Below are 13,535 nucleotides of genomic sequence, written 5' to 3' on the forward strand. Positions count from 1 at the left end.
GGCTGGGGCGACTGCTATTTTTTGTGCTTAATTTGCTACGGTTCTCGCTTAGCCCTACCCTGGCCTTCTATAGGATACATACGGGGGACTCGGTTTTGAATTACAGTCGCGAAAGCAAACGCTCGCTCCCCTCTTCTCTTACCGAATGAAAGTTTGCCCCCTAACGGACAACTCCATGAACAATGACAATTTACCTAAAAACATTATATATTATATAAATAAATAAATAAATGTTTATATATATATATATAAAGATTTAGGTATGTTACACATTGTTGATGTATAAGTATTAATATATGTATCTGTATGTATACATGTATGCTCTTGTGTTTCTGGACTAGTTTCTGCCACGTACCATTTTTAGAATACGCTTTCTTATATTTCACACTGTCTTAACTTGTTTGTGAAGGCTGGAGAACCTATTAGAAAAGAGGGTTGTATAACCATACACCTTGGAGGTCCTTATGAATTCCACTTACTTAGACCATAGCAACTTAATTGCACTGTGTTAGTTGTAGTACATCTCATGGGAAACCATTTGAGTATGCTAAATGTTGGTAGCAAGTAACTCCACTAAAAAAGCCATTTTGGTCATTTCTGCTTATTTATTTATTTTTCACGGGTAAGAGATTTCTGACCCCAGTAAATACACTACCAAAACGAGCAAACGAATTAACCAATTACTGAAGCTGCCATAATGGGTCATTACCCCACCACCAGTAAATAATAGGCCTACTATTTATTAGTAAATATCACAGTATAATGTTCTTGACTACCTCAATCCCTCTGTTAGCACTAACATTCCCTATGGAAATACCTTCATTTTAGATGTGGCTGGCACTTGTAATATGCTGTAGTTTGATCTCTGTGTTTCTGATTGGCAGAAGATAATTGTGCCTGATATATATATTTCAGAATTCTGTCCTTAAAATCTCTGCACCCTGTGTGTTTGTGACAGTTCTGAAGCTCTGGAAGCATGTACTGTTTTCCCCCCAAATGGTTGTTTAAACTAGCCCACAGTGCTAAAAACACTATATTACACTATTCATACAATTTATTCAACAGTACCTTTTATTTAAAGTAGCTTTAATAATGCTATCAGGTGTATACATCATATAAATAAGATTAAGAAAAAGACATTAATGGATAATGGTTCTCTTCAATCCCAACATGCACAGCTGCATAAAAAAGAAGCTTTTCTCTGAAGGAGGCCAGATAGGTATGTAAGTGAAGTCTAGTGGCCGTGTCGTAGAAGGACAGCTGACCTCGTTTGTAGTCGAGGTACAGTCCCAGCCTACGGGGAGTGGCGTGAGGTGTTGGGATGGCCTCACCATCGTTAATTACTATTTTACCATCTGCTGAAGCAATTGTCCAGATGCCACTAGCAGGATCAGAATCATGGTTGTTATCTGCATCGAAGGACTGCGCGCGTAACCCCAAAGTCCACGACATGGTTCGCATCACTTCAACTTCAAAATAGGCCCTTGTGTTCAAGGAGACCTTTGATGAGACACAGATGCACGTCAGGTAGGTCTCCGCCGTCAGGGGGAGGGGCGCGCTGCCCGGGGAGGCTTGGTAGAGACGTTTGCCATTGTTGCTCACTCTGAGGAGCGAGTTGGCTGATTTAGCATTAAAGGTCATATCAGCTGTTGACAAACACACAGAAATCCATGAGCACAGGAGCAAAATCACGATCTCTTCAAAAACAGTTGTTGTACCAGCTTCCCTGGCTGTTATGACTTCAGGAACAGTTGTTGTACACCAACTGCTCTGGCTGGTCTTGCAGTATGCTATTGGCCATGTGGCTATTCTGTTCACGGCAGCATGTCTTGCATGATTCTTGAAATGAAAGGTTACACTATGTAAATTTATAACAAAATAGTGGTGACCCCCTACTTACAGCACAGATATTTATTTCAACTCCAATCAAATACTCAGAATATTCTGAAGCATTTGTGCATGTCCTAATGCATTGTGTGAGATATATAAGTCTTGTGATATACATGGGGCATACATGAGCTGTATATGAGTTGCAATTGTACCTTTAACTGCCACAATCCATCTCCACACTGTAAAAAAAGCAGAGAAAATCACTGCAAATGATGAGTGTGGCACCAGGGCATACCTTAGCACTATACAAAGATTCCAGGGCACATTCCAGGATTATTCCTTCTGAAAACGTTAATTTCTTTGAAAACATTAAAATGTTGGGGAGTTAGCCACATTAATTATTATTATTATTATTATTGAAACATTTAATAATACTAATTGTTGAAAGCTGTTTTCTAGCTGAAAACGACCATTTTCTTACCTTCGTCTGGAATAATGCCTTCTTTGCCTGAGGACACACATGATACAAGTTCAACCGCATCATTCAGCAGTCACAAAGGTTAATGTCACGTCCAGCCCCTCCCTCCTCCCTGGGCCCGCCTAGCTCCCCGCTCCCATTCGTTCCTCCCTCTGTCTGTCACGCCCTCGTCATCAGTCTCGTACACCTGAGTCTTGTTTCACCGTCTTGTCTCTGTGTATAAAAACCCCCTGTTTCACTCCCGTGTCGGTCATTGTGGTTTGTGTATGTTTCGTAAGTATTCCTTGCCCTCTCTCTGCTTTGCCTACCCTTATGTGTCTTCTCTGTTTAGCTTCCTTGTTCGGTCCCCTAGTATTCGGTTGTTTTTCCCCTCGGTGTCGTTGTCTTTCGGTTGGGTCTCTCATATGTTACTGTCTACAGCCCTGTGCTTTGTGTTTATGTTCATAGCCGTTCCAGAGTATACAACCCTGAGCCTTATGTTCGTTTCATCCTCCTTGGTTTCTAGTCCTGTGATACGGCTATGTGTATGTGTTCTTCATATTAGTTAAGAGTAGTTCTGTTGCTTTGTTATTCTGTTTTGCCATCTCTTTGTTATTGGTTTTATTAAGTAAATTCCCCTGTGCCTTTTGTAGTCTTGTCAGTCTAGTCTGTCTCTTGTTGTATTCAATAAATCTCACTAAATTTGCAATTGCGTCACGCCTGTCCCCCTTGAAACGTTACAGTTAAGCAGAAAAACACTCGAGTGAATATGACAAAGGACCGCTGCATAGCATATATAAGAATGTTGATTACAACAAATAAATAAACAAACAAATCTCTACTGTAAATACGTACTTGACAGACTTGGAAACTCCTTCTGAGCTTTTGTTAGTCCTGAAAAGAGCAATACGTCTTTAAACCAGTGCTGAACTGGCATAAAATTATTCTTCTGGAACACATTCACGCATATCCTTTATATATTTTAGATACCCAGGCAGATAGAGAAAATTAATCTACATTGTGTATGCCTGAATGTAACAGATTGTATGAATGTACATATAGGTTTATCATATAATGAAGAGTAATATTCACCTGAATTAAGCAGATTACTAATTTCAGTTAATTTATATGCTGTTGAAAGAAGGAAAATGTAGTTTTGAAGATTATTCAATATGACAATACAATAAACCTGATAAACAGCAGGAAACGCATAACTTCTGTTTGCCACCCATGAGGTTTATAAGACAGTGTATTAATTTGCTTTAAAAATGACTCTGAAACACAAATTTCCCACTCACCAGTTATGACCAGGCCACCCAGGAGAGAGAGTATGGTGACAGCACTAGTCAAGGTGAGTACTATGAATGTACGCTTGCGCAGAGTGATCACGGCCTCAGTGTTAACTGCCAGTGCCAGAAAACAAAGTATAATTTTGTTTAAAAAAAGCCTGAACGTGGGTCTTTATAATTAGTTTGCTTCATTTCCAAAGAAGGGCTACTTTCTGTAAACACATTGATTTGTTAGGTTCTGTCACGTAGGGCAACGCCCCCTCTCGTAGCTGTCACTCTGGGTTCCCTCATGTCCGTGTTCCCTGCCTGTTTGTCCCGCCCTGCTCGTTGGTTTTGATTCCTCGTTTGTTACCACGCCCCTGTGTCATTGTCATCACCTGCCCCTTGTTTAATGTCTGTGCATATAAGCCCCTGAGTCTCCCTTGTCCTTCGTCCGGTATTTTGAATTTGATTTGTGATCGTGTCTGTTTCTTCGCTGTTTCTGTACCTGACCGTATTCGTGTTTCCCCCGTTACCCGTGCTCCCTGTCTTTGTAATGCCTGTCTTTGCTTGTTTCACGGACTGCCCTCCTGCTATCGACCCTGCCTGGCTATCCGACGATGAATACGGTATTCCCCTGAATAAATCTCGCTCTTCTCAGCACTTGTGTCCGTCCTCTCGCTCCGTGGCGCGAGCCACGTTACATAATACCGGACCCCGTAAGGACACCGCGAGAGAGCGAGACTCTGGTGAGTTCAAACACTGTGAATGGATGTCGGCTGGTTTAATCCGGTTAGACTCTCCGGTATTTCAGTGCGAACAAACCAGAGACAGGAATACCCCTGGCGTTGTGGGAACAAGGAAGTCTCGTCGCTCACAGAAGAAAGTGCAGTCACTTTTAACTGGCTTTCGCGACGAGACTCCTATTGAGCGCTACGTGTCTGCCCGGCTTGGCGAACACCACAGGCGTGAGCAACCTGTGGTGCAAGCAGCGGGCAGACGGAATGAGCGCACAGACGAGCGTTGGCTTAACCCTCGGTTTGCTCTCGGTGGCCACTGCGAGCTCCCGACGCCTCGGAGGAGGCGGAGCCGTCGCAGAGAGAGCAACCGAGAGGCTTCTGTGTCTGTGTGTTCTTCCAGGCTCGCCCAGGACCCCAGTGACGCAGACCTCCCTCCGATGATCCCGGAAGCCGCTCCCCTAAGGCTCCCAAATAATTTTTTGGGGGGGAGTACTAGCCACTCACCCCAGGAGTGGCCGGCTCGGAACCCGGAGGACGTCAGCGCGGCGGACACGCCCCCCGATGACGTCAGTATGGCGGACACGCCCCCCGATGACGTCAGTATGGCGGACACGCCCCCCGATGACGTCAGTATGGCGGACACGCCCCCCGAGGACGTCGGCTTGGCGTACACGCCCCCCGAGGACGTCGGCTTGGCGTACACGCCCCCCGAGGACGTCGGCTTGGCGTACACGCCCCCCGAGCGCATCTCCTCACCCCAGGTTCCTGTCCCCGCTGCCCGTAGGCAATCCACGTCGGTTCCTGTCCCCGCTGCCCGTCGGCAGTCCACGCCTGTTCCCGTTCCCGCTGCCCGTCGGCAGTCCACGCCTGTTCCAGTTCCCGCTGCCCGTCGGCAGTCCACGCCTGTTCCAGTTCCCGCTGCCCGTCGGCAGTCCGCGCCGGTTCCTGTCCCCGCGACCCAGGAGTGGTCGTCCACGCCGGTTCCTGTCCCCGCGACCCAGGAGTGGTCGTCCACGCCGGTTCCTGTCCCCGCGACCCTGGAGAGGTCGTCCACGCCGGTTCCTGTCCCCGCGACCCTGGAGAGGTCGTCCACGCCGGTTCCTGTCCCCGCGACCCTGGAGAGGTCGTCCACGCCGGCTCCTGTTCCCGCTGCCCGCCAGCGGACCCTGCCTGTTCCCGCTGCCCGCCAGCGGACCCTGCCTGTTCCCGCTGCCCGCCAGCGGACCCTGCCTGTTCCCGCTGCCCGCCAGCGGACCCTGCCTGTTCCCGCTGCACGCCAGCGGACCCTGCCTGTTCCCGCTGCCTGTCTGCCGGCTCCTGTTCCCGCTGCCTGCCGCCCGGCCGCACCTGTCGCCCCAGAGACTGTGCTGCCCACGCGTGGGCTTGGACTCAGTGTGTTGTCTGCTCCGCCCCGTGTTCCTGCCTCTGTGCCTGTGTTCCCCTTGCTCCCGTGTTCCATCCCTGGTTTTGTTTTGGTCCCTGTCCCCGTGGTTATGTCTGTCAAGGTCTGTGTTCCTGTTCCCGTGTCTGTTTCCTGTGGTGTCGTCTCTGTCCCGGTCCCCGTGTCTGTTCCCCAAGTCGTCACCCACCTTGTGCCTGTGCCCGTCTCTGTTGTTCATGCTGTCTTTGCCTCCGTGTTCTCCTCTGCCCTGTCCTCTGGCCCAACTCCCGTGTCTGTCCCCTGTCCTGTCCTGTCCAGTCCTCCTCCCGTGCCTCGCCCGGTCCCTGCCTGTGTGGCCGTGCCCCGGCCCGGCTCCTGGCCCATCTCTGGTCCCCCTGTCCCTGCCGTGCCCCGGTCTCCATGCCCTGCTTTCCCCCTGTCTGTTCCTCCGGTCTGTCCTGTGTCCGCTGTCCCTGTCCTGTCTGCCCTTGCGTGCCCCAGAGTGGCACGCTTTGAGGGGGGGTTCTGTCACGTAGGGCAACGCCCCCTCTCGTAGCTGTCACTCTGGGTTCCCTCATGTCCGTGTTCCCTGCCTGTTTGTCCCGCCCTGCTCGTTGGTTTTGATTCCTCGTTTGTTACCACGCCCCTGTGTCATTGTCATCACCTGCCCCTTGTTTAATGTCTGTGCATATAAGCCCCTGAGTCTCCCTTGTCCTTCGTCCGGTATTTTGAATTTGATTTGTGATCGTGTCTGTTTCTTCGCTGTTTCTGTACCTGACCGTATTCGTGTTTCCCCCGTTACCCGTGCTCCCTGTCTTTGTAATGCCTGTCTTTGCTTGTTTCACGGACTGCCCTCCTGCTATCGACCCTGCCTGGCTATCCGACGATGAATACGGTATTCCCCTGAATAAATCTCGCTCTTCTCAGCACTTGTGTCCGTCCTCTCGCTCCGTGGCGCGAGCCACGTTACAGGTTCCAAGCATTGTTTACCTTCTGTATTTTGAAGTTGTATTTCTTGCAGTGCAATTCTATTACCACCTAAATTCCATAAATAAATAAATAGGATATATTTGTTTATTGCTTTTAATAATGACATAATCTGTAATAATAATAAGTAATAAATTACCCTCCGCCACAGACCCTGAGTTTAGGGTAATACGGCCTCTTGGCATGTCTATAGAGAGGAAAAAATAATATCCATTTGATTAATAACCTTTTTAATGATACTACACTGTTTATTCATCATATACATATATACATATAGAAATATCAACGACACTAGTTCTAACACAGCACTTACACACACTAGCGATGAATTTTTAAACTTTTTCAATAATAAAATAGATAATATCCGACTACAGAGTCATAATACATCGCAGCCTAACCTCCAATCCAACCCCAGTAGTTCAGCTATTAGTAACTATGCATCCAAAAATATTACTGAGCTAAATATCTTCAATCCCATATCGCAAAAAGAGCTCACAACACTGATTAATTCGTCTAAGCCTACATCATGTACATTTGACCCAGTTCCAACCCGTCTATTTAAAGACCTACTCCCAGCCACTGCAGGGCCCTTACTTAATATGATTAACTCCTCCCTTAACCTAGGTTACATGCCCAAACAATTAAAATGCGCCGTAATTAGACCCTTGATTAAAAAACAGAATCTCGATCCGCAGATTTTAGCCAACTATAGACCCATTTCTAATCTCCCATTTATCTCTAAAATTTTAGAAAAAGCAGTTTCCTATCAGTTAAACCACTATCTCCAATCAAATAGTATCCATGAAAAGTTCCAATCAGGATTTAGACCAAACCACAGCACTGAAACAGCTTTACTCAGGGTAGTGAATGATCTACTAATATCGGCCGATAATGGGCTCGTCTCGTTCCTTATACTGTTGGATCTTAGTGCAGCTTTTGATACTGTAGACCACAACATTTTGCTGGATAGACTAGAAAACACAGTAGGTATTAAAGGAGTCGCACTCTCCTGGTTTAGATCATATTTAACTGACCGCTTCCAATGTGTAAGTGTTAATAATAAAACCTCTAAATCTGTGCAGGTTAAATATGGTGTCCCACAAGGGACAGTCCTAGGACCACTTCTATTCACACTGTACATGTTACCCTTAGGCGAAATTATGCATAAGCATGACATCAGTTTCCATTCCTACGCAGACGACACTCAGCTGTATTTATCGGCAAAACCCGATGATTTAGGCGCAAACAGTAAGATTGAGAAATGTGTAGAAGAGATAAAACATTGGATGGCGTGTAACTTTCTAGCACTAAATGCCGATAAAACAGAATTGATAATAGTTGGGTCTAGGGCTGCGAGAGACAAGATACATAATGCAGCATTGAATCTACATTCTTTTACTATAACCCCCAGCGCAGAGGTAAAGAACTTGGGCGTCACAATAGACCCAGATCTTTCGTTCGATACACATATTAATAATATAACTAGGGTAGCGTTCTTTCACTTGCGCAACATTGCCAAAATTAGAAACATATTAAATATTAGTGATGCAGAAAAACTAATCCATGCATTCATCATATCCTCTCCTTTAGATTATTGCAACAGTCTCCTAGCTGGATGTTCTGGTAAATCGATAAACAAACTCCAGCTGGTTCAGAACGCAGCAGCACGAGTTTTAACAAAAACTAAAAAGTTTGATCACATTAGTCCCGTACTATCGTCATTACACTGGCTGCCAATTAGATTCCGTATTGACTATAAAATACTTTTATTAACATATAAAACGCTGCATGGCTTAGCTCCAGACTATCTTAGTGAACTTATTGAACAATATAACCCAGCGCGTTCACTTCGCTCGCAGGACGCAGGGTTATTAACTGTTCCTAGGATCAAAAAGATCACAGCAGGTGGAAGAGCCTTTTCTTTTAAAGCTCCACAATTGTGGAATAATCTTCCTGCCTCTATTCGGGACTCAGACACAGTCTCAATGTTTAAAACTCGATTAAAGACTCATCTGTTTAGTTTGGCCTTTGATTAATCTGTTACATATTTACTACATCTCGTATCTTTTCTCCGAGGTTCACCTGGAGAGTAACATTGCAGTCGGAGCCTACAATACCAGCATCGCTGCTCCGACACGGAATGAAAGCCTGGCGTTCATCAACAGACATTTACAGTGACAATATCATAACCCAGAACTTTCATTTTTACCTTTACTTAGTCTGATTGTGTGATTTGTGTGTGACTTGTGTATTTGTCTGTATTTTGTGTAATCTGTGTGTTAACGGGCCGCCCAATGGAGGATGGGTTCCCCTTTTGAGTCTTGGTTCTCCCGAGGTTTCTTCCTATTCCCCACTATCTTAGGGAGTTTTTCCTCGCCACTGTCGCCCTTGGCTTGCTCATTATGGTTCTGGACCCGTAGTATTGTTAACCTTTTAAATCCTGTAAGGCGCTTTGTGACAACATGTGTTGTGAAAAGCGCTATACAAATAAACTTTGATTGATTGATTGATATACCTGGTTATCTAATCTTATAACTAATATTAGTTAACAACTTCTTTTGCAAGAGACCCTAGACTCTTTTACTAAACCTTAACCCTAACAACCCTAACCCTATAAAATCTGTCATGTACGTTACATTTTAGGTAAAGCAGAATTTAAATATTACCAATGTTTGGAATAACAACCTTTTCTTATGCACACAAAAATAAAAACCAAACCTCGCGAAGCGTACTACAGTTTTAAGAGCTGTAACTGCTTCTCGCTCATAACTAGCTGACCGTCCAACCAGTCCGTTAACGTTAACCGTTTAACGGCGTTTCTGATTCGAAACGGCCCTAGAACGTTAGGAACTAGTGATGTGTCGGTCGCGAACGAACCGGTTCAAAGAGCCGGCTCTTAAGTGAACAACGAGAGCTGGTTCCCCTCCAAGACCCCCCCCCCCCCCCCCCCCCCCCGTCAACAAAGTACGTTCGCCACCCCTCCGTCAACAAATTACGTTCGCCACCCGCTCAAATAAGGAGTCATTTGGGAGCCGAAAGAGCCGACTCTATGAGGAGCTGAGCCAAAAGATCCGGATCCCTAAAAAGAGCCGATATTCCCATCACTATTAGGAACGCTATTTAAATATCACGAATATTAATTACGTTTCACTACAATAGTAACCAATGGGGAGTGCACAAAGCGACTGTTACCCAATCAGCTGTTGGGGGTTGAGTACAACATCCGCAAACATGGCCCACCGCTGTTCAATAAGTCAGCAAAGCGCACTTGACACTTCAGAAAGCTGCCACAAGAGTTAAGGTAAGTTATGTGTGTACCGTTGAATAGAAAGTAGGCGACGAAATCGGTTATATTAGTTGAATTTCTTCAGATCCAACCTTTTACGTGCTAAGTAGGCGACAAGGCGTTTGTATTTAAGTCAAGGCTCTGCATTACCAACAATGCCAATACATGCATCGTTGTAACATCGTCATCAGTTTGAGTGCATAAATATACAAAATAGATGCTGCTATGTTTACTAGAGCAGTTACATCTGCAAAGCTGCTGGAACTATAGACAGAGGTCACCAACTGGCGGTCCAGATCCGGACCCGAACGCAGTCCTGTCCGGACCCAATCTCATTCCTGATTAACTGGATATTTTTTAATTTTGACGGGAGAATTCATTTTAAATCGGAGCATTTATTTCAGGTCTATTGACAAAACACTCCGTCACGAGTGTTACGTTCGCCGCCACACCCCCCGCACACCCCCCGCACAACAAATCACGTTCGCCACCCCCGCCGCCCCGGACCACAGCTATCTGCCAAATTTGGACCGCGGTAAAATATAGTTGATTACCCCATAGAGTAATGCTTTTGTGGCGACCTTTAACCCACATAACCTATCCCCTACTGGCCAGTCTAGATCACCGAATGAGTTTATCAGCAATTATTAAAACAGAATAAGTTACTGATCTGGTTCATGAAACATCTATAGAAAAACCCTATAACGTTTAGTTAGTGTGGTTGCTTCAGCTTTGTACCTTTATTACACATCACATTAAATATACTGACAAGCACGTCTAGACTGCTGACTGCTAGGTCTTCATCTGAACACGGTAGTAAGTCTGACACATTTTCAGATCCTGAGTTGAATAGCAATATTATGATCATTTTATTGGAGAGCAATAATTTGTTGAGCTCTTGAGAGCTGAATAAAAAGTCACGCCCATGGATTTAAATAATTAACTTAATTTTAGTCATGATGTAACGGCGGGTGTAGGAGGCAGACACCACGACGTTTACGGCGAACATCCAACGTTTATTGACAGACGTGTAAGCTCCGGGCGGAGCGCCAGCAGTATACACACACACTCACGCTGACACGAAACTTTAGACAAAGACGAGCACAAGACACTGCGCGAACGCACATTAAATAGGTGATTAACACAAACCCTCGTGATCACGAGACAAGGCACAGGTGCGACTACGAACACGCTCACGAACAACCCACACCCACGGAAGTACAAACATGGACATAGCGACACGCAGACAACGTAGCGGCACGCCCACAGGGAAGGGTCCGGGACTGTCACCGTGACACATGAAAGACATCACGGATCATTCTCATAACATAAAATATTGACTTTCTGTGATTTATTTCTAGATAATGTTGAGAGCTGTAACTAAAACCCTTATCACCAGTCCCATCAGTGCTGCAAGAACGATGTCTCACTGCAGCCTCTCTGGAAAAGTTGCTATAGTTACTGCATCCACAGATGGGTACAAAACTTCTCCTTACGATGTCACTTAGGAGCTCACTATACTACTGTAGATGATTTGTACACACAGTAGATGATTTATGGCTCTCTGTAACAGTAGCAGATGTATTAATGGGTCGGCCTGAGCTGAGAAACAGCAACGTAACGTAATGACCTGATTTTCAGGATTGGCTTTGCTGCGGCACAGGCACTGGGTAAGAGGGGAGCTCACGTTATCGTGAGCAGCCGTCGGCAAGGCAACGTGGACAAAGCTGTGTCACTGTTACGCAACGACAACATTGAAGTGACTGGTACCACCTGTAACGTGGGGAATACGGAGGAGAGAGAGAAGCTGGTCAAGATGGTGAGTCCGCATGTTCATTCTCCAAAATAAGTAGGTGGTGGAGATGTTACACGTTTTAATATTCGGAGAATTGACCATACCCTTTCTCCCCAGGCTGTGGAGCAGTGTGGGGGTATTGACATCCTCGTCGCTAATGCGGCTGTGAACCTCTTTGGAAACATCTTAGAATCCACAGACGAAATCTGGAGCAAGGTGCAGCTCAAAGCTCTTGTAGATTTGAAAAACATAGACCATAAACATAATTCACAAACAAAGGTCAAACTCAGCTGCTGGTGGGCCACCCTCGATTTGACCTGGGCCCAAGCTTCGCTGCTGGTTTGACGGTTGGTCTTATTCACATCTTCTGCTTGTGTTCCTCAGATATTAGACGTGAATGTGAAAGCCACGTTCCTACTGACCAAACAAGTAGTCCCTCACATGGAGAAGAGAGGGTGAGGGAACATCCTGAAATCATAAAGCGCTCAGAGTAAAAGATTTTAAACAGCAAGGGTGACATTCTCCGGTCATCTCCGTTTTAGGGGTGGCTCAGTGGTGATTGTGTCCTCGGTAGCAGGGTACCAGCCAATCCAGGTGAGCACAAGACCAGAGCTGGAATATAAAGGTCTGTGAGTTGCATGTATGTATGAAAGGTACTATACAAATAAAGATTATTACTATTAAGTTCTATATTTTTCAAAAGGATAAGCTAAGTAGATGTCACACCACTGGCTAAATGACCAAATATTTGTTTTGCAGTTTCATGTTAGTGATTTATGTGCCTTTCGTTAGGGGCTGGGTGCGTACAACGTGAGTAAGACTGCCCTGTTGGGCCTAACGCAAGCTCTCGCTCCCGAACTCGCTCAAAGTAACATCCGAGTCAACGGCGTGGCTCCGGGAATCATCAAGACACGCTTCAGTTCTGTTGTGAGGATCCTTCCGCTGACTTTCACATTTCATATCTCGTTCATCTTGATTATCACACACCTAGTCAGACACGGGAATGGCGTTTTAATTTCTAAGATGCAGAACTCCTTGTGCTACTACATCACCACATTTGCGTTTTTTTTTCTGGAACCATTGTTGTCTTACAGTTGTGGCAGAATGAAGAAATAATAAATGATTTTATGAAGCGACTCAGCATTAAAAGGTAGAGGCACCTGGATTTGGAGTTCAAACTTTGAGCACTGTGTTTGGTTGCAACTGGAACATTTGGGTTTGGAGGAAATCATTTTTAAAAGACAGAATTATGTGGCTAGTTTGCGAATGATTGATTTGGAATTCATGTTTAATTCTGTTGTAGTAATGTATTTAAGAACTCAACTTTATGCAACACCCTGACTGACATTAACATTCTTTGCAATACCCTCTCGTATAGACTAGGAACACCAGAGGACATTGGGGGAACGATTGCTTTCCTGTGTTCTGAGGACGCCTCGTACATCACTGGAGAGACGATCACGGTCACAGGTGGCGTAAACTGCAGACTGTAAGAGTTTGTACACAGAAGGAAAAGAAATGCTAATTTGGCTTGATAAAGAATCAGGAACCACCCACATGCAGTAATCATATCTTCTGTAATTACCGATACGGATAAAAACTTTAGTTGACTGATTAATCTCTCTAAGACTAAACTTAACCTTTTCACATTTTTAATGGATTCTTTTGTCAAAGATGTAATTCTGAGAACTGCTGCACAATAAAAATACATTTCTAACTACAGAATGTACATTGATTAGATCACACACACCTGTAACACAAAACAGGCATTTTTAATATATAAAATCACGT

General features: G+C 45.2%; 2 protein-coding genes across 5 annotated transcripts; one reads left to right on the forward strand and one right to left on the reverse strand.

The window, feature by feature from the left end:
* Positions 1 to 1,058: 1,058 nt before the first annotated feature.
* LOC143488623 (tripartite motif-containing protein 72-like) lies at positions 1,059 to 9,475 on the reverse strand. Of its 3 annotated transcripts, none has more exons than XM_076987446.1 (9): positions 9,349 to 9,475; positions 6,803 to 6,850; positions 6,667 to 6,714; positions 3,586 to 3,690; positions 3,380 to 3,418; positions 3,143 to 3,181; positions 2,312 to 2,338; positions 2,043 to 2,069; positions 1,059 to 1,646 (listed from the first exon to the last, which is right to left on the reverse strand). In XM_076987446.1, exons 2-9 carry the CDS (start codon positions 6,846 to 6,848, stop codon positions 1,126 to 1,128), a joined length of 852 nt encoding a protein of 283 aa, XP_076843561.1. In that variant the 5' UTR covers positions 6,849 to 6,850; positions 9,349 to 9,475; the 3' UTR covers positions 1,059 to 1,125. The 3 variants fall into 3 exon arrangements, with proteins under 3 accessions (XP_076843561.1, XP_076843560.1, XP_076843562.1); XM_076987445.1 differs by having other exon boundaries at positions 9,330 to 9,475; XM_076987447.1 differs by lacking the exon at positions 9,349 to 9,475 and having other exon boundaries at positions 6,803 to 8,214.
* Positions 9,476 to 9,825: 350 nt separating this feature from the next.
* LOC143488560 (dehydrogenase/reductase SDR family member 4-like) lies at positions 9,826 to 13,464 on the forward strand. 2 transcript variants are annotated; one of them, XM_076987336.1, is made up of 9 exons: positions 9,826 to 9,964; positions 11,311 to 11,426; positions 11,591 to 11,768; positions 11,862 to 11,960; positions 12,129 to 12,199; positions 12,287 to 12,338; positions 12,537 to 12,671; positions 12,839 to 12,894; positions 13,123 to 13,464. In XM_076987336.1, the coding sequence occupies exons 2-9, from the start codon at positions 11,314 to 11,316 to the stop codon at positions 13,235 to 13,237; spliced, it is 819 nt and encodes a 272-aa protein (XP_076843451.1). In that variant the 5' UTR covers positions 9,826 to 9,964; positions 11,311 to 11,313; the 3' UTR covers positions 13,238 to 13,464. The 2 variants fall into 2 exon arrangements, with proteins under 2 accessions (XP_076843451.1, XP_076843452.1); XM_076987337.1 differs by lacking the exon at positions 12,839 to 12,894.
* Positions 13,465 to 13,535: the final 71 nt, after the last annotated feature.

This window comes from Brachyhypopomus gauderio, unplaced genomic scaffold (assembly GCF_052324685.1).
Source record: "Brachyhypopomus gauderio isolate BG-103 unplaced genomic scaffold, BGAUD_0.2 sc52, whole genome shotgun sequence".
Taxonomy (NCBI): Eukaryota; Metazoa; Chordata; class Actinopteri; order Gymnotiformes; family Hypopomidae; genus Brachyhypopomus; species Brachyhypopomus gauderio.

Coding starts and splice junctions, on each gene's coding strand:
- LOC143488623 (XM_076987446.1), bottom strand. CDS start 6,848: ATGCCAAGAGGCCGTATTACCCTAAACTCAGGGTCTGTGGCGGAGG. Junction 3,691..6,666: donor ACAACTTCAAAATACAGAAG/GTAAACAATGCT, acceptor TGGCACTGGCAG/TTAACACTGAGGCCGTGATC. Junction 3,182..3,379: donor TAGTAATCTGCTTAATTCAG/GTGAATATTACT, acceptor TGCTCTTTTCAG/GACTAACAAAAGCTCAGAAG.
- LOC143488560 (XM_076987336.1), top strand. CDS start 11,314: ATGTTGAGAGCTGTAACTAAAACCCTTATCACCAGTCCCATCAGTGCT. Junction 12,200..12,286: donor CCTCACATGGAGAAGAGAGG/GTGAGGGAACAT, acceptor TCTCCGTTTTAG/GGGTGGCTCAGTGGTGATTG. Junction 12,895..13,122: donor AAGCGACTCAGCATTAAAAG/GTAGAGGCACCT, acceptor CCTCTCGTATAG/ACTAGGAACACCAGAGGACA.